The following is a 27,438-nucleotide window of genomic DNA, read 5'->3' as shown; positions in this document are numbered from 1 at the left end:
AACTGGAGTACACGAGAAGGATTAGTTGGCTTGACTGGTACAAACTCTTTTATCATCCTGCCACGGCTGCATGCGATAACCACTAAACGGGCTTCTCCATGTATTTCTTTTTTTTTTTAAGTCATTTGGTCTGCATAACCAAAAGGAGGAACCAATTAGTAACCATGGAGTTGAGTTTGATTCATGGCAACTCACGGTTTTCTGTACAGAATTGTGCCCCTCTCCTACTCTACCCAGAGATTCTGACACTGGCATCTGATGTTGTAGTTTGCAGGTACTGAATTAGCTCCCAACTTACACCTTCCAGTGCACAAGAAAACAAATCCCCATCTGGTTCTGTGTCACCCCCAAGTCATGCTGTGGACCAGGCCACTGTGACCCACAGATCTTTCACTGGCTTATTTTTGGAAGTAGATCCCTAGTCCACCTTAGTTTGGATGTTCTGCCAAAATCTGTTCACCCTGATAGCCACATGGGAGGCTGCAATGAAAGACAGGGGTAAATGCACACGAGGTGAACTGGATGGGAAGTGAACCTGAGCATCCTACCCAGAAGGTGAGAATTCTATCACCGAACCTCCACTGCCTCATCAGAAGAATATCAAAACTGAGGCCAAATGGGAACTGGTATTGAAACTAACTTGAAGGTATGGTTTTCATATTCAAACCATTACATGTAAAAGTTCGACTCACGGAGAAATTAATCTGAACAGTTGAGTGTCAATGATTAAGTGAGAAAACGTGAAGACAAACCAAGTTTTGCCTGAATCCTTACTTAGTTCAAATATTTAACTACACTTTCATGTTGCTTCGAAGTTTAAGAGCTGGATACAACAGCAGTGCTTTGGCTTACTCTGCATCTAATTTGCACCTTTTTGTCTCTGCATTGCCATCCACACCAACCATCCTTGTCAAGTTCCTCATCTGTATAATGGGGCTGATGTGAACACCTACCTCATATTGCTGATATGAATAATAAAGTGATGGAAGGCATGTAAATGACTTAGCAGGGTGCTTCATAGTCCACAAATATGACTCACCACTATGAATATTCAGGAGCTTAAGATTTTTTTGTTAGGGGCTGTTTTTGATGAACACAGAATTTATTTACTTAGCGTTAGATATGCTCAACCTATTTATGAAAAGTTCTAATTTACTTATTCAGCACCATACTACATCTGCTATATTCTAAATACGGGGGTTACATGTTCCTGGAATCTAAAAAAGCAGAATACAGCTATATAATACATTACAAGGAATTCTTTGGCAAGGGATTGGACAAGGAAATTGGAAAAGTATCACCGGAACTCAATCAAGAAAACAAAAGTGGAAAGACAATGGGGAAAAGACAGGGGGGCATTTACACCAATGGGCGTAATTAAAAAAATAGCATCATGGGAAAAGAAAAAGAAAAAAAGATGGTGAGACAATGCGCAGAATATTGGCCTCTAGCTTATCTAGTTAACATAGTAATTTTCTATTTCAGGAAGTTGAGGGCCACACAATGATGTGTTTTGAACTCTGTCCTTAACTAACAGAGGAATGTAGTTGCTGCTTTCACATGCTGAGGAGATTCCTGGTAAAGTCTCATAAGCTAATCCATGACACCTGGGAGCAGTGGTCCCTGTGTGTACGTGGCAGTTATCAAATGTGTGCGAGGCTGCCCCAGAAACCAAACCACCCTGCCCACATCCTGTATTTTTTAATGGAAGCATCTTCCTTATCAAACTGCAAACTCTCAACACAACCCAGCCATGGATTTGGGAGCATCAGACTTTTCTCTTTTAAATAAATTTAAACCCATTTTAATTTTAAAATATCTGTTTAAAGTAGACAATGCCAAATAGTCTTCATTTCCCCACTTGAAATTTAAAGCCTTTTTAAATGATTTTTTCCATTAAAATGTCAGTGACGGTGCTCAGGGTGAAAGATTGGAATCTCTGCCGAGAAAACAGAAATCCATGGCGAACTACAGCTTTCAGCAGAGAACAACACATACTTTGGGAAATGAAGCCCCGTTCAAGTTACCGGGCAGACATATAACTCTCAGGTCTCAATATTCTCCAAGGGCAAGATAAATTAATTCCCCAAATCCATCCTGTTAAAATATTTTAGAACCATAAGAGACTGTATACATCTTTACAGAGGTGCACAGAGCATCTTTTTGTAAATATTCATATAGTGCTGGTTTTGAACATTTTCTTGATAACAATTGTAAGTACAGATTGCACTTGAACAGTATTTGCCTGCCATTTATAGGTACTTTTTGATTGCCTGCTAATCTGCTTAGTAATGTTGCTGTGGTAGAAATCTGAGGAAATTTAAAACACTCATAAATTCACACACACACACACACACACACACACACACCCCTTTGACTTGCAGAACTGTGCACATACTCTGCTGTGTATTCACCTAGTGACAAAGCTGGAAGTGGGCTGCGGCCTTTTCTTTTCTGATGCTAGCATGCCCGTTCTTTCCTGGGGTACAACAGCTTGTGGGCTTGAATCGTGAAATCCAAGCAGTGCCCTAGAAATACAAGTACTGGTTCTCATCTACTGGCTTCCTCTGTGAGGCCAGGAGCCTCCTGCCTGCTCTCCACTGCCAGGCCTTCTCCAGCCATTCTTTCCCTGGCAGAAGTGTCTCTAAGCCTGAACACAATGGGACAACTGGGCTGGAAGCAGCAAGAAACACACGTGAAAGAAGTTAATGCTCAGACAGCCCTCTTTCCTCGAGGGCAAGAAGAAAGGATATATAAACTTATTCTGGGTATGTGAGTAACAGAGAAATTACTAGCTCTGGGTAAGAGTCTTAGAGTGGCTGTGGTAATATACAGAATAAAAAGAATGTGGGAATTCTTCTGCACTGCATGCATTACTAAAAATATATTTCTCTAAATCAGCACATATTTGCAACGAAGCCACTTGCTTTCTAGTTTCTAGAAATCCTTTAGGTGACAAATAATTACCACTCCACTTTGTAGAGATAATTACATAGTAGCACAAAGGCATTTGGGGGGGGGGCGGAAGGTGGAAACAACAGCGTGCATGTCCTCTGAAAAAAGCAAATGGTAGTTGAAAGACTGAAAAGATGATGGACATGATGCAACTGGTGGGGTGAGTGTCCATGTTCTCCAGTCCTCATCCTTCCTGCGTGGACCAATTCTAAAAGCTGTCCTAGTAGTGACATCAGGGATTCTGCCCACTCCAGCAATGGGGCCAAAGGAATGAGGATTCCACGGCCTTCGAGAACAAATTCAACAATGCTTTCAAACACCCAGTGGAAGGAACAAGAACGCTTGACTACACAGTAAACAGGCAAGCGGTAATTGACGTCACGGCACATAAGCTCTTTTCTCTTGTCTTTTTAACTGAGCTCTCTCTTCACAGTCTTTCATCTTAAATTACTTTTATAACTTCATTAATGGTATCTATTTGCCGTGTCCCCCTGCTTGCCCCACTCTTGGCCACAGTAATCACTGGGTAGCAAGCAAGGCACCCCTTTACAACAGCTCAAATGCAATCCCAAATGACTGGCCTAATCCCCCTGTTAAGACTTCCACACTATTTATGTAATTACTAGTCATCTTCTAGATCATTCTTGAGCCCAGGCGTCCGCTATAGTACTGAAAAGGACATAAAAGCAGATATTCAGAAAATTTCTGACGAAGGAATTTGTTGAGTTTTCTTAAACATCAAGGCCTCAGACAGTAGATCAATTACTATCAGAACAATGGGAGTGTTAACACAGAAACTACAAAAATGTCATCATTGGGGTGGGAACCAAGAAAAGAAGGAATAAATAATGTACACGGCATCGAAATAGAGGAGGGAGAGAACTGCACAAAAGGAATATATGATTAGGTATTATTGGCATGACAACAGCCCAGAATAAGAGCTGCATAGTAAAGTGGTGGTGGTGATCAGGGCTATAGAACAACAAAAGAAATATTTTAAATTTTTTTTAAAGTGGACTGGAGGGAGGCAGGGAGGAAAACGTGCAACAATCAATGAATGGAAATCCACGTTCTTTATATAAATTCTCATTAAAATCTCCATTTAAAAAATGTCATCAACACTAAAACATACAAGTCAGCATTTGATTCCCACGCATCGCTCAGGTTAGGAGAACTCTACACGCACTGCCCGAGTTAGAGCTTCAACTCTTGTTGCACTGACGAAGGGTCATCTAGGAAATCTACAAACAGATCATAAACTAACAAGCACAGAGAGCAGGAGTTTTACCAAGAAGGTGCATTTTCAGGAGGATTCTGGAATTCTCCAAAGAGACTATAACTAAACATCCTTGTAATTGTGCTTATTAAGAGTTTACATCTTTGAGAGAAACCCAGCAATTGTTCACAGTCATATAAACATGTGAGGGATTTTTGGGGTAATAGCATACAAAAAAAATCGAATTAATATAGTCACTGATTGCAAGGGAATAAACTATAATTAGGGAATGCTTTTTGGCAGTAGGTTGGCAGGGAAAGAAAACTAGGGAGTCCTTCTTAAGGAAATTGTGCATCTGGATTCCTCCACCTCTATTCTAGGCCCAGTGAGGCAGTCTCAGGAAGTAAGTATGTCCAGGCTTGACATTTTAAGCCTTTGCCATCTCAATACCCAAGTCTCCAATAACCAACAGATCTGAACTTAGGAATAGATGTTCCATGAGGAGTTTCTAGGTGAATAACATAGAAAGCATCTAATGTAACTTTCAACATGTTGACTAATAAGTATTGGCTTCTGAGAGGTTGGCAGCTTGAAGACACCAGCTGCTCCTGAGGAGAGAGACGAGGTGGTCTCCTCCTGCTACAATTTATAGCCTCTGAGACTTGAGGGCCATCACGAGTTGGATCAACTTGACAGTAGTGGGTCTAGGTTACGTGGACTGAAGGAGCCCTGGTGAGACAGGGGTTAGGTTCTCACCACCAGGGGCTCTGCAGAAGAAGGATGTGACAGTCATCCAGGATTTACAGTCTTGAAAACGCCATGAGATTGTTCTAGTCTGTTCTTCGGGGTCAGCAGGACTCGGAGTCAACTTGACAGCCAGTCAGCTGGGTGTGGTGCGTGGTGACTAAAAGGCGATGAGCTAAACTACATGGCACTACAGTATTAAGAAACCTACCCTTCCTCAACTGTTCACATTTCCTGCGTATAAACGCTCTACCCTCCACTTCTCTGTACATGGCCCTGACTTTATGGGCAAAAGGTGGTTGATGCTTCATGGAACACAACTCAGACATAGTAATACATTGTTATCAATATGAGTAGAAGTCTTCAATGTTTGAGAATGGCTAAGTGCTTGGCTAGGAACGCAAAGAACTATGGTTCAAACCCACCCACCCACTCACAGGGACCTTAGAACACAGACATGGCAGTCTACTTCTGACAGAGCAGAACTACTGAGAAAGCCCCACATGACACAGTTCCCATCTCACACACATGACTCGCCATTAGTCTGAATCTACTTGAAAACAGTACTTTTCCCCCCCAATAAATTTAGGCATATTAAATGCCTGTCCTTCATCTTGGGAATCAATTTCAAGGACTTACATTTGGCTGCCTCATGTTCTAGGAAAAGTGTATTCCATCATGAAATGGTCAACACGACCCAACTACCCTGCTGGCCATGGATCTCCTATGCGGGGCCCTCAGGCAGCTTGACAGTCTGTGAGTCTTACAATGAAGAAGTAAATCAAGCCTGGAAGACGGGGCCTTGAAGGAGTGTGCCATCTGTAATCCTCCTGCTCACGGCAGTTCCAGGTGGTGGGATGTGAGGGAGGCAAATCTTACGACATTTAGACAAATTTGGCAGTAAGCATGGCACCCAGGAGAGCACTCAACATCACAGCTGTTCTTTGCTTTATGCCTTTACATAGAGGTGTGCTCCGGAAAAAAAAAGTCATAGGAGAAGCGGTTCAGGAAGAGTAAATCAAATCCCAGTTTAAATGTTCCGTGGCAGACCGCTCAAGAAAGGGATTGGAGAATCCTTTTGTAATTATGTCTTAATTTATTGGTTTTAGAACGACAGGTCTCTTATGCTGGCTTGGACTACTGGTCCTTACAAAGCAATGCCAGAGAACTCGGAAGAAGCTTGGTTCTTAAAGAATGCACCGTTTCTGGTTCTGTAGTACTCTGGCTTCCTCAGGAGGCCCTGGTGGTGCAAATGACTAAGAACTTGAGTAGCAGCCAGAAGGTTGCCAGTTCATAACCAAGCAGCAGCACTTGGGAAGACAGGCTGGTGACCTGCTTGTGAAAAGGGCCCACCACCTTGGAAACTCCATGGAGCAACTCAACTCTTGTCACAAAAGCCTCCAGAGGTAAATGACCTGACGGCAACTAACAACAACTTGATTTTTCTTTACTCCTGTCCATTCCACCTGTCTTTTGTTTAAAAAGATCCTTTAGAATCCCTACAATGAAGGGTGATGACAGTAAAATAATATAAGACAAAATTCCAAACTAACAGGACAGTTCAAACTGGTCACTCTTCTAAAGAGTCTGCTTCTGGGAAATGCTGACGGTGCTGGGTGGCTCCGCTGCCCAGATTCCCTTCCCTCCAATGTTCAGAGGATTTATTCTTTCATATTAGTCTAGTCTGATGTCAGGTTTCCTTCTACTGAAAATGTCCCCAAGTATTCTTTACAAAACAGGCCCCCGGGACCGCCTAACCTTTAATGCTTACACATCTTTATTTTTCAGCCTGTCACTTGCTGACATTTTTTATTACATACTTAGTTATGCACTGGAGATTCAGACAGCACAAATGGTTAATACACTTGAATGCTGACCACAAAGTTAAAGGTTCAATTCCACCCAGAGGCAACGTGGAAGAAAGAAATAGCAGTCTACGTCCAAAAAAAATAAGTCATAGGTAGTAAACAAATTCTGTTCCATGACTAATTCATTCAACAATTTGCATACAGTATACATTTAAATTATTTGTTCCCCTTCTGAAATATGTTATCACAGCAGCATAAATATGGACTAAAATCCATTTTATGGAATGTTAGAATAATGCTTCACCAAAAAATACATTCCAGGTTCAAATCCACCAGCTGCTCTCCTGGAGAAGGAGGGATAATCTCCTCCTGGACCAGTCAGATCCTATTTGACGGTACACACACCAAAAAAATAACGTTGTTGTTGTTATGTGCCGTCGAGTCGCCTGCGACTCATAGCGACCCTCTGTACAACAGCCCTAAACTCTGCTCTGTCCTGTGCCAATCGCACTGTCTCTGACACTCCCATCCCAATTACCCCAGTCACTGAATCAATCCACCTCATAGAGGGCCTTCCTCTCCTGCGCCAATCCCTCCACCCTCCCAAGCATGATGTCCCTCTCTAAGGACCGGTCTCTCCTCACAATATGTCCAAAGTAAGTCAGACGGAGCCTCTGAATCCTTGCCTCCAAGGAGCCGCCCGGTTTAACCCTTTCCAGGACAAATCTGTTTGTTTTCCTAGCAGTCCATGGTATTCTCAATACTCTTCTCCAGCACCACAGCTCAAAGGCATCAATTCTCCTTCTATCCTCCTTGGTCATTGCCCAACTCTCAAAACAGAGGCTTGGCTCTGACTAGCTGAAGTTGGGCACCTCACAGGACAGCCAGCAGACCCCACAGACCCTTAAAAAATAATGGAATTTAAAAAAAAATTAAAAAAAAAAGAAAAAGAAATACATTCCAGAGTCAGGAATTTTGATTCCGACAGTGACTCTGAATCTGTTAGAATCCAGACAGGACGGAGCCCGCCTGTTATCATCTGACAAACTGATGTTCTTTTTGCCTGATGCATGCTTTAAACACATACTGTTAAGCAAGTTACCTGCCCCCGTGGTGGACACCAGCTTGGGCTTGCTGCGAGCGCCATCTCCTTTGGTGGTATAGGCTGTGACAGTGAGGGAGTACGACGTTTCAGGCTGTAGCCCAGAAATGATCATGTCCTGAAATGACATAACAACAGGACGCTGACTCAGAACACACCACCGATGCCCTGGGGGAGAGAAAGGTCATCTTCATTCTGCTCATGCTCAGACATGCCCTGCAGCCAGGCCAAGCGTGGGGTACTTCACGTCTGTGGAGCTCATGCCATGTGTGTCTCCATGATGCTGGAGAGGTCTTTGATCTTCTAAGGAGTTGCTCTTTGGGGAAGCAGTTACGAACCTAACATTTGGTGTTGGACTTGCTGAATTCCTAGATTTGAATCTGGCCCTGCTTCACCACTAGCTGGGCAATCTAGGACAGGTGACTTTACCCCCATCGGGATAGGTGTGTCAGAGGCGGTGCGGCTGGCGCAGGATAGAGCAGGGTTTAGGACTGTTGTGCATAGGGTCGCTATGAGTCGAAAACGACTCGACGACACATAACAACAACACCTCAGTTTACCATCTGTAAACTGTAATAGGAAGAGGATTCCACATTTATTGGGAGCTAAACAAGTTAATGTAGGTGAACCTGTAGAATAATTCCTGGCTCATCATGGACACTCCAGAAACTAGCTGTCATTCTAAGTCAGAAAGTCTCCATATGTATTTACTACAGCATGGCCCACTGATGACGGATGGAACAGACACCGTACAAGTCGTAAGGTCAGTTGGACTTATATATCTAGAGAAATTTCTAGGACATGAGTAACTTCTTATTTATTAATTATATAGACTCTGAAGCTTTCTAAAGCACTATACATCTGGGAGAATTTTCTGGTAGTGCATAGAGTGGGACATAAAATCAAAGGAGAAGATGAGACTTGAGGCCTAGAAAGTCATTACTAAGTGTTCAGTGGTTTCAGATTCTAATCAAAAAACAAAATCAACTTTACATGCATCAGCTATTTTCCAAAGGTTTTGGCTTTTAGGTTGGACCCCAACTAGGATGGACCTAAGTCTAGATATTATCTGAACTATCTTTCCAAATTAGAAGTGACATGATTCTCAAAGATGCTTGTTGTTAAGATGTTCTAGGTATTTTATTTATAGCTACATACACAGAGCAATATAAAGTCCATTTAGATTTCTGGCTCAGATATGTTTTCAAACTAAATACTGACATACTTAAGAATACACACACACAAGTCACTGTCTTCCAAACCTGAAGGTACCACGAGTGGGTATTAAGTTATTAGATCTGATTGTCTGTGCAAGACTATAATGGGCACTACAGAATTCAATTGCTAAATCAGATATCAAACTTCTATGCCGCTGGCCCAGTGTCTCTAAAATGATAAGTTTTATGGACACTATCAGTTCATTGCCAATTCACTATGAATTTAGATTTAGGCCATCCATTGTGTTATATTTTCTGTCCTCTTTCAGAAGCGTGTGCCCTCCCTAGCCAGTTAGACTCTAAGTAGTTGGAAGATAGATACCCTACCTCATGGGCCTCATAGTTTCTTATACTTAAGAAGCGCTCACTGACCAAAATCATAAACACTCATGCAGACATTTTAAAAACATTTCTTCCTCACTTTGATCCTCTTTGCTTCTTGGGATGACTTATTCCATTTCACGCAAGCCTTCATGAGTGAATGAAAGAATTGTCACTTTAAATAGAGGTAATTAGTCACATTATCCACTAAATACGTAAGCCTGGAGTTGGATTCATAGGCACCCAGAACAAGCAAGCTGTTTCTCTCCAGTCTGTGATGTGTCCATTTTATAGACACCTCTTGTGTCGGTGTTGCAAGGCAATGTTAGTAGCAGCCATCAAAACACAGAGTATGAGCTCTTGACATTCTTATGCCATCAACAGCATCATGCCAACTTCACGAAACACAAGCAAGAAAATACGTGCCACTGTTAGTGCATGCGCCTGTGCAAACTCCAGTATCCTATCACGAACGAGTCAAAGGAGAGAGTGCAAAATCACAAGCAGAGAGAATCCAGGCATCACAAAACTAGCCATAATTACTCACATGTTCAGTAGTATCATCAAATTCCCACTGATTGAAATTAGAAGTTTTGAGGGAGAAACAAAATAGAAAAAGAGAAATTTGTAGCCTTAACAAGGCACTGTTACCCTCCTTAGAAAACAAGACAAACAATTGAACCAGAGAGCACAACAAAATTCTAAAGAACGTTGGGTGTTATGTGATTACTCTTCCCAAATAGGGAGTCAACAGTAAGTACGCTTTGGTCTTGTGATCACTACCACCAGTTAATATATACATCTGTATGCATGGCTCATTTAATTAAGCAAAAAAACATATAAAAAGCTAATGATTCTAATCATAAACCACTTTGAGACATCTGACTTCTTCCTTAGGTTATGTAATTAATTCAAGTTGTCTATGTAGATTAACATCTTTTCGTAACATCGAACTCCTATAGTCTTAATGAAGAACTATGCGTTTTAATGAAATTACAATGCATAATCAAAGACAGTATTTGAGATGGACAAGAAAAACGCAGCAGGAAAAAAAGGGAAGTAAAAGCAGAAGAGAGAGAAGAAAATATTAAATAGGCATTTACGGTGTTTGGAGTTATAGAACTCCTTTAACCACCATATTCTACCATGAAAAATTATAGTTCTGTTTAAGATGAAAGATCTCAGAATCAAATGTAGACATCAAAGTATTGTGGCTGTATTAATTTTTTTCATAGTTGCACACTTTAAAAATAGTCAATGAAAGTCTTCAAGAATATGTTAGTATGAGTATTTTCCATTTTGTTTGAAGCATAATTTTTTTTTTATAAAATGAATACAACAGCCACTTCTCAGTATTTAAGGAAAACTGAACCTCCACTTAAATGTATTTAAAATAGTTCTGATGTTGTGAGAGCACATAAAATAAGCACTTTCTTGAGTTAATGGGTATTAAGACTTTGGGGCAAATACTTTGCAGGGAGTCACAGGGGTTTTACTTGCCGATTGATTGTCCCAGAGCCAAGAATATAAATCTTCACACCCTGGTGCGGTAGCTCTCAAAAATTTTTATTTACACACAAAATAAGTGAAAGTCACTTAAAGTTAATTTTAAATTCTCAAAGAGCATCTCCTTTGTTTTTCCTGTCCAGTCACCAATAGGCTGGAATGCAAAAACACTTCAATATTCAACCACACTTTCCAACCACATGGGCACAGGGATAATATACAATCATCACAATTGTTAATCAAAATCTTTCTCCTACTTTAAGAGACCTTTGTGGGATACTTATTTATTTACTTATGAATTTATTACGACATGGACCATTAATCCTTCCTAATTTTTGAAAAAGAATACTTTTAAATGTTCTCTTTTAAACAACTGGATTACAAAATAGATCAGTGATACCTTTGTTGTAAACCACTACTTTTGGTTTAAGAGAATTTCCCATGTAGTCTATGATTTACTTCATGCTCTTCTTAAATTGTTTCAACATAGGGGCATCTCATTAAATCTCTGGGAAACGCTACTGTTTTTAGCACCATTATTATTATCCTTATTTTTGAGGATATAAACAAAAACATCAAATATAAAACTTGGCAAGAAAAGTACTAAACTAAACACTATTTGAGTATCCTTCCCCCCAAATAAATTCCTCATTGAAAACAAAAATCATACGTCTAGCAAGTAAATCCCCCCCTAGTTCTACGAAATTGTCTTTAAAAAAAAAATCCAAACAGAACCAATCCATCAAATAAATAACAAGTCAGAAGTGACCCGTCGCTGCCCCTCCAGCGGGCTTTCAGAGGCGGTAATAGAGGACTGCCCATCCTTCCTGAGCAGAGAATCTGGCACATTCAATCCACACGCCGCTGGGTTGACAGTGTAATTTCCTACCCACTGGGACACTACAGCTTTACTGTAGTAGAAAATATATTCCATCAGCAAAACTGTTGCTTAGAATTCTTCCCTCTAATTTGATTAAATGAGTCCAGAAAGGCAAACTTAGCTGTAGCTATAGAGAACTCTGAGTATCAGTTTCTTTTCCTCCTTTCCTCCCTCCCTCCCTCTCTCTCTTTTTCTCTCTCTCTCTAAATAAAAAGCTCTGGTGGCCTAGGGGTAAGAAGCTGTGCTGCAATCCCAAAGGTATGCAGTTAGAATTCACGAGCTACTCTGCGGTGGTAAAATCTCTTCCACTGCCATTTGTTGCCTCTGAAAATCCACTGGGGGTGAGCTATGAGTTGGTTCTGCCACAACATCACCCACCACCATCGACAAAAGGGCATTTTTATCCAATTCAAGCATCATTTCACTATCATTTACGTCTCTCCTTAAAAAAAGCAACACTACTCCCAAAGACAACTGTATATCAACATGGTTGGCAAAACTTGGAATTTTGCACAGGACTTTAAAAGACTCTGAGAAAATGTGTGCATCTTAAGATACAGATAAAGATACATGTATCCTATAATGAGAAAGGTGGAGAAAGGCGGCTTACCTGGGCATCAGCCAGCATGACATCCTTCAGCATGGGCTGGCCCTTGGGCTCACCATTTTCCATCCTCACATAATGTACTTGGTACCCTCGTATCTGGCCATGCTGTTTATTGGGCACAGGTGAGCGCCACGAGACTTTTACAGATGTTGAGTTGACAGCCTCTACCTCGACTTTGCGAGGCGGACCACTAGGAACTGGAACAACAGCATCGGATAAAAGAAAATTATAGGCACTTGTCCCACCCAGTCAGTGCATTTTCTTTACTTAGATTTAAAAAAAAATATGGGTAGACCCACTAGGTTTCCCTTGAGGAACACAAACATTTTCAAACCAATGAAAATGCTCAACCAATCTGCTCTACCTTTTAAGAAAATATCAAAAAACATGACCGATGCCAAAAAAAAAGAAAAAAAAATGGAAGAAAAAAAGAGTATCAGAGAAATAGAAAAAACATGTAAAAATGCACAAAAGCCAAGGAAGATGCTTTGAGATTCAAAGCATTAGAGCACAAAGAAGTTATTGAAATAATAACAAAAACTGGTGGCTGATTGTTGTGTGTTTTTTAAAGGTTCCTCTTTTTTACAGCAGAGTAAAAAGATGCTTGATTATATGATTATCTTCTCTTTTTTTTTCCTCATATCAAAGGTATTCCATACAACAGATGCCAAAAACTGAATGCCGAGCATCAGTGTCTCCGAAATAGCAAGACAAAAAAAGACAACAAGAAGAGAAGAAGGCTCTTTTGAAAATGGAACTTGAAAATGCAAGAAAAAGAAGTGACTCCCAAAAGCCACAGAGACCACAGAAGACGTTAGACGCAGGGACAGAGAAAGGGCTGGATCACCAGGCCACAGTAGCAAACTGTTCATTGAAAAGGAGTCAAACAACTGTGTTGAGATTGAAAAAAAAACCAAAAAACAAAACCACCACAAAACCGCCCAGGCTGTGGTAATGACAGGTCTTTGGCAAAAAGTATTGATGTTAAGAGCGATGCTGGGTTGGAAAAAAGAAAAACGAGCAGAGGAAAAAAAAAAATGGAAAACTGTTAAGCCTACGACAAGACAGCAGACCAAGAGTGTGTCAGAGGTGCAAACTGGTGTAGCGGAGGCAACATACCATCTTCATCGGTTCGAATCAACACGGACATGCTCTCGGGGCCAGGGCCAACGTCGGTGTGGGCGGTGACAGTGATGCGGTACTCAGTCCATTTTTCCAGCTGTTCCAAAAGGTACTGGGTAGTGTCCGAAGGAATTCCCAAAATCTCATGAGGCTTGTGGTCTTCCCCGTCCACTGCAGAGTACTTGATGGAATATTCCGTGAGAAGGCCGTTCTGCTTTTCCACTGGTGGAGGCTGCCAACTTACCAAAATGCTAGTGGAACTGGGGCTGGTGCCACTAATGTCTTGTGGAGGAGCTGACGGCTCTTAGTTTGGTAGTGAGTTAAAGGAGGATTTGAGTGAGAGGACAGGAGTGGTTGGGGGAAAAAAACAAAACAAAAACAAAATGATAAAACAAAAGAAAAGGCAAAAATAAATAAACGAACAATACGGGCAACAGAATTAAAACAAAATTAAAAGACTTTGAAACAAAAAAATAAACAACCAACCAAATATTTACAGAGAAATTTGCATACCTTGGCTTAGTCACATGAGTAACCAAAAAGATGAACAAATGAACCAAAATAACTTAAAAATAATGAGTTGGGGGGATGTGAGAAAATGAAAGTTCAAGGTCATGGTGCCTCAAATAAAATTACCTACCTGCGATTTAAATTCTTCGTCTAAAACAATCTCTCAGTATCTCCCACCCTCTCCTAATCTACCACCCAGCATCATGAAAGCGGCAAAGAGCACAAGTTTTATTACTCAAATGTTGATGGTTCTTCACACAAGCTGTTCCGAGCAGTCACAGCTACGTTCTAGAATGAGGACAATTCACATACAGTGTTCATTTGTGGAGGGGTTATCAAGGGCGGAAATTTGCAGTCACTGCAAAGTCCCAATTTTAAGAAAGACACAAGCAAAGCAATCAAATCCCCAACAATCAGAAACGTTTCACTCTATCTGAAAACCTGAGTCTGCCTGACCAGTCTTAATGGAAAAAATCTTAATCTTACATTGATCAGAGCCCATTATACCCTGAGCATGCAAAACTGAGGAAGGGTCAAAATGCGGAGTCCAAGGTTTACCTACCGATGGTTATGTCTGCCTCGTAGAGTCTGACTGTCATTTGTACTTACCCTATGTCAGCTTTCAGCTGTTTTATTATAACTCTTCTTGAGACACCATTGCTAGTGAAAAATTAGAGCCCACCAGCAAATTTTGGTAAAATTCAATAATAATCATCTATCCCTTATCAAATGTCTATAATACAGTCATTCAGATAACTGCTTCAAACAAAGGGGAGGAAAATCCCTGAGAACCATCTAGAGAGAAAGGTGGTACGTGTAAACACTCTCCTACTGTGTACAGAATTATTTATATGCTATAGCATTTATATACGCGTTAAAAGATGGACTTTCTTACTGCTCATTTAAAAGTAAATTGGTTAGGCAATTCTTTCATGCACAATTAATCGAACATATTATTTTTCAAAAAACCAAGATGGCAATATAAAGTAGCTAATTATTATAAGATGGTATTAGAGTTTACATATATGTGTGTATGTGTGTGTGTGTGTGCGTATTCTTTAAGAGGAAAAAACAAGTGGAATTACATATCTATATATCTCTAACTATAGCTATACATATTTATTTTCTTTTCCAGGTAACCTATATGGTCCAGTGAGTGCCTCAAACTTAATCATAATTATTATCATTATTATTATTAAATTCAAATGAGTAATTTGAAAATCATGGGAGAAGGATGGGCCATCTCCTCCCGTGTGATTTACTGCTTCTGAAAACACGCCAGAGAGTCAACTATGGATCAGTTCCGACTGGATGGGACATCAGCTATGGGTCGGTTCTGACTGGATGGTACGTCAGCTATGGGTCGGTTCTGACTTGATGGTACAACAACAACAACAATTTGAAAATCCTCCTCCACACTCTGGACCCAGCACAATGAGAGATGAATCCATTGTTTGGAGAATTATCAGCACCTATAGGATCATCCGTCTCTCCTCACTTGCTCTGCTTTTCATTATTGTGGAATTAAACTGAAAAGCTGCCTGGACCGACACAAGGGAATCCCTGTGGGGCAGTCTTGTCAATTCAGAGTAAGATTAGGAAAATCACTAGACTATCATCTTTATTGATTGTGACTAGAGGTTCTTATAACTCAAATTATACAGCTACTTTATATGCCTTTTCATTATTCATAATAAAGTGAGTTGTTCATGTAACAGCAAGGACTCATTTGTAATTCTTTTTAGAGAACTGATTTGCTTTTCACTAGATTGCTACCTTCAGACCTCCTATCCTGTAAAATGACATTCAACAATGTTGGAGACTTCCTGATAAAACAGAGTGGATCAACTTCTGAGGCGTTTATAAAAAGCCCTTTCTACTTGTATGTATTTACATGTATTATGTAAAATAGGGAGGTTCATAACTGTGAAATACACCATACTGGAGCATGTCACATTTGTTTTAATTAAATGCCTGGTTTTACGAAATTATCTTCTGCAGTATTACTCCTTAGCCTTTCTGGGATTCAAAGCAAACAAATGGAAATGGCATTAATTTCCATGCTTCATATTTTAACGGTGAGTACAATTTATGAGAATTAGCAATGATAACGAATGGATTAAGCAGCAGAATCTTAATCCATACATTACAATTCTTAAGAAAAAGAAATATCAATTTTCATCATGAAAAAGATTCTGAAATATTTCAAGCTTCAAGAGACAATCATGACTGACCTGCTTAAGTGAAAAAATATTCTACATTTGATATTTTGCTGGCAGGTCTAAAAATGAGGTCAGTATACCGTCTTCTTTACAAAACTGAGTTACTCATAGTTTACTTATCAACTGTATATGTAGCTATATCAAATGGCATAAACTACTAACACTTTAAACCCTTAGGAAATAATGTGAGACTATTCAAGTGAAAGATTATTTAACTGACGACCTGGAGGAACCGATTAGCAAAGAGCAAAAACTCTTTTAATAAATCACATTGTCTCAGTCAAGGCTCCTTCTCATGTAATCTAAACTGGATAAAATGGAGTCTCAGTGTGGTAAACACAGCTATGTTTTAGAATAATGGATTCCAAAAAAGACCGTGAACCTGGGAAAGCACCATACAATTTAAGATTACAAATCTCCAGTGAATGTCGTGATTCTGTCATTATTCCTACATTTTCCCAAATTCCCAGATTTTCTGTGAATGTTTCATATTTCCACATGGACGATTCGCAGCGTTAATGACCAATCTCAAGAACTCAGCTGCTTTCTGAAGCGGAACGAACAAGGCAAAATAAAGACTGGCTTGTAATCAACGCTACCGGGGGCACTGTGGAATTAAAAGTTGTGTCCTTTGCGGACTCTTCAGTTCACTGATCTCCCTTCTGATTATTTTGCCATTTTCACCATTTGGATTTCACTCCACAACCTTCTAATTCATTAATTGGAAGGGCTGTTCATAGGGCCACTGTGGGTCACATTCAACTCCACTGTACCAAACAACCACCACCACCACCACCTCTTGGAAGTCTCCTAGTTTTCTCTGAAAGCCTTTTGATTTAGGAAATGGGAGAATGGGGTCTATGGGTCGGGCCAAGTCAGAAACCATGTTCCACCTTGGTTAGACTCTGATGTCCAACCTTGAGAGCTCACTAGTATAGAAGTCAGTGACTCAAAGCTTTGTTGGAGAATGGGGGCGGGGTGAAAACTGCCAACAACTGCTAGTGACAGAAAGGACAGCAAACAAACAAAGAGAGACACCTACTGGACTGCATGGTCCGGGCTGATATCTCAGCTGTGGAAGCACCCAGGCCTTGAGGGGAGCGAGCGGCCAGACGGAAGTAGTACAAGCTGTTTGGTTTCAGCCCTTGGAGCCGGTAAGATGTCCCAGGTTCAATGGTAATTCGTTGCTGTGGGTAAGTAAGTTGAGAACTTGGTCATTGAACATCTTCATTAAGAGCTTTTTGGGAACATACATATACAACACATATATAACATACAAGTATATACAGAGGGATAATATTTATAACATATATGAGCTGTGGTGTTGGAGAGGAGCGCAGAACATCCCATGGACACCACAGAACATACTGGTATGTCTTGGAGAGGGTGCAGCCGGAGTGCTTTTTGGAGGCAAGAATGATGAGGCTTTGCCTCACGCACTTAGGGCATGTTGCTAGGAGGAGCTATTCCTTGGAGAGGGACATGCTACTGGGAAGGGTGGACGGTCATCCTCATCCAGATTGATTGGCACAGTGACTGCCACAATGAGCTCCTGTGTGTCAGACGTATGAGAAAGGCACAGGATAGAATAGGGTTCAGATCTTTTGTTCTTGGTGTCTCTAGGAGTTGCACTCAACTTGATTGCACACCACCACCACCACCACCACCACAATACCATGTATGTATGTACATGTATACATCAGGGTTATTAAAAACCATCAGACTCTATAGGAAATAACAAATTATATTAAAGGAATTACATAATAAAAATAACAGCATTTAAAAAACAACTCCATGTGTGCATTTAATCATTGCAGTAAATAATAAGGCAACCAACTCACAGCTGATCCTCCGGCAGGTTTCTGAAGCTGTAAATTGCATGGGAAGAAACTGGGCATCTTTCTCCTGGAGAGAGGAACTGGGCACGGGGAAGCAGGTCTTTCTAAGGTTGACTTTGCTTTCCAGGAGCGTCAGGCAAGAGGCAGAAGGAGAGAACATCTACAGCTGTATTCCAAACTCAAGGTGGAAATGGCTGAGCCTCAGTGGAAGCTGCCACCTGCCCCTATTTGTATTGTTGTCTCTAAGTGCCCTTGAGCTGACTTTGATTATGAGTGTGTGAACATTTTTTTCAGATAAAGAAGTCAAAGTTGTTAGCTGCTCTTAAGTCGTTTCCTGTTCCTGCCAAGGTCATGTGTGCAGAGCAGAACGGGGCAGATGTAAAGGTTTTAAGGCTGCGACTTTCAGGAGCAGATCATCAGCTCTGTCTTCCAAATCACCTCTGGTGGCTTTGAACTGTTAACCTTTCAGCCAATAGTCAAGTGCTTCACCACTGCTGCCATCTGCTAGGTACTATAGTTGTTGTTAGGTGCCATCAAGCTGACTATGACACACAGAAAACCTATGAACAACAGAACCTTGCCCCTCCTGCACCAGCCTCTTAGTGTTCCACATGCCAGAGCTCACTGTTACAGCCACTGTGACGACCCGGGGAGGGTTTTTATCTTCCCTCCTACTTTTCCCAGCATTACGCCTTTCTCTAAAAACTGCCCTCTGTCTACTGTGTAAGAGATGAAGTTCAGCCACTCTTGCCTTTATGGAGCACCCTGGTTGTACTCCCACCAAGATAAGACTTGTTTATTCTTATTGTTGTGGATCATTGAGTTGGGAATGACTCAAGGCTGACCCTTCAGTAGATCTGTTAATACAGAGATCACACTGAAGACAGCCCTGGCATAATATGTGTGCTACTTACGCTTTCCTATTAATTTCTATTTCTCTTTCCAGAAAGTATCAACAATTTTCACACTTAATGTAATCGACTCCTAACATGTGTATCACATACTCCAAGTGTGGGCATGAAACTCATTTTCTCCATATTCATATCACATACTTAACAGACAGGCAAGGATTTGCTCTGAGCCTCCTTCTCTGAAAGCAGTCTGGACAGACTCACAGGGCCGAGGCCTTTTATGAGCATCCAGAGAGCATGCACCACATGTCCATATGGTGACTTGAAATGCAGGAGAGAAATGAAGAGGTCCCCAAGCCACATGGGGTTCTTTACCCTATTACTGGACGCTTCTCTGAAATGCGATTACATAAGAAGTCCAGAAGGAGCAATAATTGCTCGGTTTGTTTTTGTTTCTCCCCTGAAACATTCTAAATTCTTGGTTTTGTCGGTCACACTCTATTTTGATTAAATCTTTCCCATCAAGGCCGTCTGTCAGGATGTAACCTTTGTACAGGAACTGTAAACACAGAGATGTAGTGGCTGAAGAAATCTAAGGGTGGCTGTCTGAATCTACCCAGCACCTCTGCAACTCTGTCCCCGTGGGCCAGGTGAATGATCGTATGAAACACAATGTGAATGAAGAATAGTGTGAAACAAAGTGTATATAAATTTTATAAGCAAGCCAATTAAAAAGTAATGCTAAATAATAATTTTTAAAAGATTAAAAAAAATAAGTTCCAGCCTATAGAACTCTAAGGGGTGGGTTGGCCACATGGAGTTGCTACGAGTCCAAATCAATCAAATGGCACTCGACAACAGTAGAGTCACAGTCCAGGTCCAGAAAGGATGACGCAGGTGAGACGCACGCAGTCTTACCTCCTCTCCATGCTCTCCGTCTTTGTACACCAGTTCATAGCTGGCTATGGTGTCTGAACGCGGAGGCGTCCAAGACAGCAAGATGCTTGTTTCCGATTCAGGCTCTGCTTTGAAGTTCAGTGGCTGCCCTGGGACTGAAAACAGGGAGGCAACAGACTGAGTCACTCACATCAGGCACACCCATACATTCTCTCCTAAGTACATTTATTGAAACACCTTTCAAGATGTGGCCACCTGCTCAGCTAATGGTCAGTGGGGTGCCTTTCCCTGTCTACATAGAGCGGTGAGTATAAAGACAATTTTCATCCCCAAAGGGCAAGAACAATACTATGAATGCTGTCACTGTCCTGGAGTAGTTTGTCACCGATACAAGAGAGAGTCGAGTTAGCAGCCATGGAGCATCTTTGTCTCTGAATTCAATTTTCAAGATAATAAAACTACTTACTTCATAATGTTGTGGTGAATAAATGAGATATATAGCCCATTTGGAACACTGCCTAAAACTTAACGAGTGCTAAATAAATACAAACTATTATTATTTTTCTACCAAATGGGAATTTATTCTTTAGCACTGCATGCAACTTTCAAAATTCCTTCCAATTATGTTAATATATTTCTGCCTTTACATGATTAACGAGACCTAGAGACAACTAGAACCATCTAGCATTTACCTTAACAACCTATATCTAGAAAGAAGTGCAAACAATCAAGTAATCATTTATAAAGAATTACTTTTAATTTCCTAATAACTTTAAATGACTTAACATATTAGACCTATTAATATAGCACTGACCTTAGTTGAATGGAGCTAAGTAGTACTGAAATTAAAATGCTTATCAAATTGACTTTTATTTAGAAACAGGATTTACTTATTCTAAAAGTTACCAATAGCTTTTAACATTATCAGTTGTTCATCCTATATAATATTATCAAAGAGCTACATAAAATACAGTAAATACTGGAAACTTATTCGTGTGAAAGTTATATTCTACAGCAGACTATATTTTTCTAACCCAAAATTCTAGCTAAAAACACACCTATTGTCCTTTATCTATTATACATAAATCTGAGTTTGCATAGCTACCATTCCATTGCTTGGCCAATGTTTATCTACTGGTTGATATCTACGGCTTCCTCATGAGTAAATATTATGACTTTGACACCATGGAAATCCCAATGTGTCTTGTCCGAACATCTATACCTCATCCCTAAGTTAACATGAAACTTCATGTGCATTTAATTAAAAAACTCCTAGAATAAAGATTCTTCAGATCAGTGGTAAGAGAACAGCTAGAGTGTATTACACCAATGTGGACGTGAACAATCAAAATCACACATGAAATAAAGCAAAATGTAGTTGGTATACAACATCATTTGATTAATCTTATTAATTCCAGAAGCATTTCTTCCTACTTTGCAAGTCTCTTAAAATAAAACTTAAAAAATGTCTCTTTGTGTGCAGGAGAGAGTGTGTGTATGTAAGCATGTGTACACATGTATGTTTGGACTGAAGGTTGTGACCACAGAGACTCAGTGTTTCATATCTGCAGTTTCCATGAGCAGCTTTTTGTCTTGTTTTCCTTTTAAAATCACAGGTCTTGAGAGCCACATTAATGTTCTGCCTTTAGAAACATCAAATATAGATTGAGATTATACAAAAGAGACAGAAGTTGTCAAGGATTTTCTTTTACCTTGGATATACAACTGACACTCACGGTAGCAGCAGTCAAGAAACTGAAAAAATGTGATGCGCTGGGCAAATACGCTATCAAGGATGTCTTCACAGTGCTAAAGAGCAAGTATACTAACTGAAAGTCTAAGGTGAGCCAGATTCAAGCTATATTTTCAATGGCATAGTAAGCGGACAATATTTGTATAATTTATAAGAAAGACGGAAGAAGAATTACAATTTTTAACGGTGGTCTTAGTGAAGAGTAGTGAATACACCACGGTCTGACAAAAGGACAAATAAATCTGTATAGCAGATGGACAAACAACATGTTCCTTAGAGGCAAAGATGGTGAAATTGTGTCTCATATACATTTTGGGGCTTGATGTCAAGAGGGGCCAGTCCCTGGAAATGGGCACACATGTTGGTCAAAGTAGAGGGTCAGTGAAAACAGAAGATGGACTGACATAGTGACTCCAACAGTGGGTTTGAGTATGGCAGAAATTGTGAGGAGGGGGTAAGACCCATCAAGGGTTTTGATCTGTTGTTGTTCATGACTGTTATGAGTCAAAATCGACCTGATGGCACCTAAGCACATGTAGGCCTATCTCTATATATTTAAACTACCTACACAAAAAACGAGGGAGCTCTGGTGGCCTAGTGGTAAGAAGTTGCACTACCACCCAAAGACAAGTGGTTCAAATCCAAATCCACCAGAAGTGCAAAGGAGAAAGATGAGCAATACTCTCTTGTGCTTCTCTTCTCTATTCTCTTATAGCTTCTGAAAGCCCTCAGAGGGTCAGGGAGCAGTTGGTTCACACTCAACTGCACATAAAAACACGACAGCAGAGGATGTAACAAAATCACTAAGACTGAGAGGCAGGTAGAAGAGAAGAGAAAGAAAAAAGAACAAGTTCAATGACCAAGAGAAGGAAGAACTTAGAGAAGCAAAAGCTTGTCAAGGAGCAAAGAAAATGGAAGACGAAATTCTTGTAAAACAGAAATGAAATCAGAGGAAAGAGCACTGCTTGGAAATGGAGAATGATTGGACAGATGGGGAATTATGAGTGGCTTCTAACATTCAAATGATAAACGGGCCCTCAGCCTGAAATACACATGCAAATACTATGTTTACAGTGGCTTCCTTTGCTCTACCTCTACTCCCTTCTGTTTTTCCTATTTCCAGAAAACTGGGAAAGTCTTGCTTTGTGAGAATCCCTGGCTCAATCTAAACTTGAACATAACATTTGCAAGTAGTAAAAACAATACTGAAGGGTGGCTCAGAAGATAAGAATGGCCTATTACTTATTTCTTCTCTACTTAATGCTAATACCAAATTAAGTGACATTGATTGAAAACATCTTGAAAACTTAATTATCATCTACTTACTTAGAGTGTTTACTTTTTGCTTTTACTTTGTCTTGAACAAAATTCCCACTTGGCCTCAGTGTTTCATTCTTGGGTACTAATGTCAGCTTCTTCTGAACGTCATTTTCCATTTGTTGCTGTTAAGAATACCCTCCATCTCCTGAACTCTCAAGCGTGCACTTGAGTTAGTTAAGCACCTGATTACTAAGCTTAAGGTTGGTCGTTCAAACCCAGCCAGAGATGTCTTAAACGAAAGCCTAGACTTCTATATGCAAACCCGCCCCCCCACCCCAGTCCTGACAATTCTATGGAACAGAGCAACTCTAACATGGTGACACTGAGTCTCCTGAGGTGAGACTGACTTGCTGGTAGCTGGTTATCATCTTCTCAACTCACAGATTAAAGAGGCGCATGGGGAGCTCTGGTGGCCTAGTGGCAAGGAGCTGCATCTACATTCCCAGAGGCGCACAGTTCGAATCCACCAGATGCTCTGCCGGGGAAGGAGGGACAATCTCCTCCTGTACCAGTCAGATCTGATTTGATGGTACACGTACCATAATAGAAAGTACAAAAATAAAAAAAAAAAAGAGGTGCATGGCAGGGCCTGGACCTACTATTCTCTATACTCCTGGGCAAAGGAAATGATGACTTTCCACAATTGGATATGTTGGATACATTTCCACATGTGGGATAAATTTCCTCCGCTAGCATACCAAGCATCACCTACTCTAGCTCCACAGCCTCCTATGAGGTTTGGTTGGGAATGTCACTGGCTACATGCTACACTCGTGGTGGTTCCCAAATGTCAGGGACGGGAGGTGGAGCACTTGGGCAAGTGAGGTGGACCACGTGAGACCAGGACCACCTTCTGAATGCGCAGGCCTTGCCAGCTGGCTGCCAGCTGAATTTGGCCTTGTGCAAATTACCAACCAGGATTGCAAGGTCTTTTTATTTTTGAAGGGAAGTTAATAATTAGCATTTAGAAGAAGTACTTTCCTTCTGAACCAGTGGAAATAGGACTTTTTTTTTTAACTGCGTGACCCAAAAGGTCTCTAGGTACTAAGCTCAGTTATAATGACTAGTTCTTTAATTGAATTTTTATTATTTTCTTGGAACTGAGGTTTCAGTAAAAGATACAACCTCTTTGAGTGGTTACATCATTTTTGAAATAACTACATGTGAAGCAGACGATTCAAAGAGAGAGGAAGAAAAAGCTGCAAAATTAACAGACATATGCTAAATTCCACAGAAATATTCTTTCTAATGATCAAAATACATTTCAATAAGAAAGAACTTCAGGACACACCAGACAAAGCTACTGGTACAGGAGGAGATTGCCCCTCCTTCTCCAGCAGAGCATCTGGTGGACTCAAATCCCATACCTCTAGGACTGCAGTGCAGCTTCTTGCCACTAGGCCACCAGAGCTCTCTGAAATATCTTCATTTTTGAAGTTTCACAATATTTTCACATCACTTTCTTACTGCTGTTCTTTTTTTCCTCACTTAGCTATCTTTGTTTACCTTGTAATATTTTCCTTACAAATCGACTGAGAATAAATTTTATTAGAAAATCTGAGATTCTGCAAAATTCATGGAGGAGGGGAAAGGAATGCATCTAGAAACTAAACAAAATCAAGCTGTTAAAAAGGGAAATTGTAACATATTGCTCAGAAACCAAATTCTGAATTTTGATAGTGAACTTAAAAGAAGGAAAAACCATTATTGCTAAAATGTCTTCCTTTAATACGACATTTACTTTAAAGTGTGTATATCTGGTGTATTGATAAATGATAATAACAATAATAAATATGACAGCTAGAATTACAGTGATAGTTACAAGAGAACAAAACAAACCTTAAAAGTAGGAGAGTGATACAGAGGTACAATATACGCACTAAACAAGCAGTTAATGCCTAGGTATCTGTATCAATCTTACAACTGAAATTAAATGTCAATGAAAGGTATATTTTGTTAATGTTTTATTTATACACACATATCTATTATTCAGTACTAAAACTTTGGAGAAAAAGAATTGAAATTGGGCTCATAATTTTGGCTATTGGAAATCAGTCTTTTCTTAGTTTGTCTAAATGAGCTTGCTGACATATACTAATGAAATGATACTGTTCCAGAATCCAAAAGCAGAAAATCTCTAAAGGTCATAAATTTATATTTTAACAATTATTCAATGGCCAAAATTTGGAGTTCCATTAACTATCCCAAAATGATAGTGATTTTACTGAAAATACTTATTTAGTAGGTTTTTGTTTGTATTTGCCGTCCATCGACCTAAACATATTGAAGAAAACATGTAACTTAGAAGACTTCTCCCCAAATATATTATATACTCAAAGGAAACAGGTCAGATACATTTCCTAAACAAATTTCAGAAGGAACATTTGCTAGATTAAAAATGTATATGATTTTTAATCAACATCAAGCAATATCTGTTTTAATGCATTACGCTTAAGAATAAGTTACCCTTTATAATCAGAGCTCTATACATACTTCTTTTGTAAAATAAATGATCTCATTTTCTAATAATATAACTAGAAAAGTATTGATACAATGTCCCCATTTATTCCTGGATGAGTTTTCTAACATTAGGCTACCTGTCTGTCTCTCTCTCCCTGGCCCATCTTTCCCCCTCCCCTTCACCCCACTTTTTTACACACACACACACACACACACACACACACACACACACACATTTCTTTGTCAATACAGTGAACATATCTTCAAGGTAAAATAACTGCAGGTGACTGTAACTCAGGAAGTTAATGTATTGGGAAATCTGGAGGACTGGACCATATTTCCAGAAAATCATTGTTGGAACCCAATCTTTCTGCAATTTAAAGGCTGCTATTTCCAATGAGGGGATCTCTTATGAGTGTAAAAGAGCAACCGTAAGAAAGTGATGTGAAAATACTATGAAACACTAATGAAAATATTTCTCTTTTTATATATGTATGGGGACATAAATAATAATTATGTAAATCTATTCTGTAAATAAAAATAGCTATAATAGAAATATAAAAATTGAACTTCTATAACTACAGGACATAGTACAAATGCCAGTTAGTTGAAAGATGATAAAGTACCCCCTGTGGTGCAGAGACGAAAACCCTGGTTGTGCCAAGAATCAATAACTGGGCTGCTAACTAAAAGGTTACTACTTTGAACCCACTAGCTGCTCCTCAGGAGAGATATGTGATCGTTTACTTCAGTAAAGAGTCACAATTAGCATGCCACTGTTCTTACTAACAGCTTATTTTATAGACAACTTGGATAAAATCAGAAATGATGACTTCTCAAACTCACTTTGCTCCTAGATATGACTTCTTAGAAATCTGAATTTAAATAAAAACAAGTGTACAAATCCTAGGGAATTAAAGGTAAAGGTGGTGGCATAGCCCACAAAGAATTTCACTGCTAACCTGAAGGTAACTGTGTTCAAATCTACCAACTGTTTGAGAGAAGGATGTGAAATCTCCTTAAATGCAATTTACTAACTCTGAAAACTCACCAGAGAGTCACCTAGAAGTTGGTTTCAACTAGATAGCAACAAGTTGTGGTATTTTTTAAATAATGAGAGGAGGGATTTTTCAGATACAAGAAGATGCCCAAATTCACATTCTCTGAATCAAGTGCATTTTACCAAAACAAGACACTTGCTTAATTATTTTTTCTGTTTTAATTTGCATATGCTATTTGGAAGCAGGAGTGGCATCCACTTCCTAAACAACATGCCTCCGGAAACTCTATGAACTTTGATATATGTTGATAGTAGTTGTAGAGGTGCTTCGGGCTTTTTGTTCACAGGGCCGCTATGAGTCATGCTCGATTTGAAGATAATCAAAGACAACAACAATAACATGCTGACTTTAAAGATAAATGTGAATGCACGTATGCATACACAGAGGCAGATTGTCCAATCTGAGCAAAACCTAACAGATTTATCTGATAAAGTACATGTGAAAATAAAATATGTTTGTGAAATGCATTCATATCGCTAATCAGGAAATGTTGGTAGGCTTAAAAATGAGATAAAATTACAGAGAAGATGATCTAATTCTTAAATTCAATATAACCTCCCTCAAAGGAGGTTTCCTGATGATTTTATACTTTTGCTTAGCAATGATCCTAAGAACTACCCAGTCAGCAGTAAGGAAAAAAAAATAAAAATGAATGCCTCAGCATTAATTATATCAGAACGAATATCATTGTAGTTGGCGGGTGTCCACCAACTTGAAATGGCTTTTGTTAATTAAACCCACAGAGCAGATCAAATCCTTGTGCAATTTTGAAGGGTTTTCTTAGCCTATTGATCTTGGCAGATGCAGTCATTATGCCATTATATATCTTCTCAATCAATGGGAATTAAACTTAGAACTATTACAGAAAGGTCCTTGGAAATATCTTAATGTTAAATAGAGTTAAGTCAAACAGAGACTGGGAACAACTGCTCTGATACACACATGAACCATTCATCTAGATTTCCTCAGTTCTGTCATTAAATTAAATCAGACCATAAGAAAGCAGAGTCGCTGGATCATATTAACTCAAGGGCCCTCCTTCCAATGC

General features: G+C 39.8%; 1 protein-coding gene across 5 annotated transcripts in view; it reads right to left on the bottom strand.

The window, feature by feature from the left end:
- Positions 1–27,438, bottom strand: part of PTPRD (protein tyrosine phosphatase, receptor type, D) — a 367,796-nt gene that overhangs the window by 203,044 nt on the left and 137,314 nt on the right. For all 5 annotated transcript variants that reach the window (XM_006881300.1, XM_006881302.1, XM_006881303.1 and 2 more), the window contains 2 exons: positions 19,818–19,951; positions 17,253–17,397 (listed from right to left, as the gene is read on the bottom strand). In XM_006881300.1, the coding sequence (XP_006881362.1) occupies positions 17,253–17,397; positions 19,818–19,951 (279 nt within the window). The remainder of the gene's footprint in view (positions 1–17,252; positions 17,398–19,817; positions 19,952–27,438) is intronic.

The sequence above is a fragment of the Elephantulus edwardii genome, unplaced genomic scaffold (genome assembly GCF_000299155.1).
Source record: "Elephantulus edwardii isolate Elephantulus edwardi_28Jun2011 unplaced genomic scaffold, EleEdw1.0 scaffold00014, whole genome shotgun sequence".
NCBI classification, from domain to species: domain Eukaryota; kingdom Metazoa; phylum Chordata; class Mammalia; order Macroscelidea; family Macroscelididae; genus Elephantulus; species Elephantulus edwardii.
The sequence above is the reverse complement of the archived record's forward strand: the minus strand, read 5'-3'. Positions and strand labels throughout refer to the sequence as shown.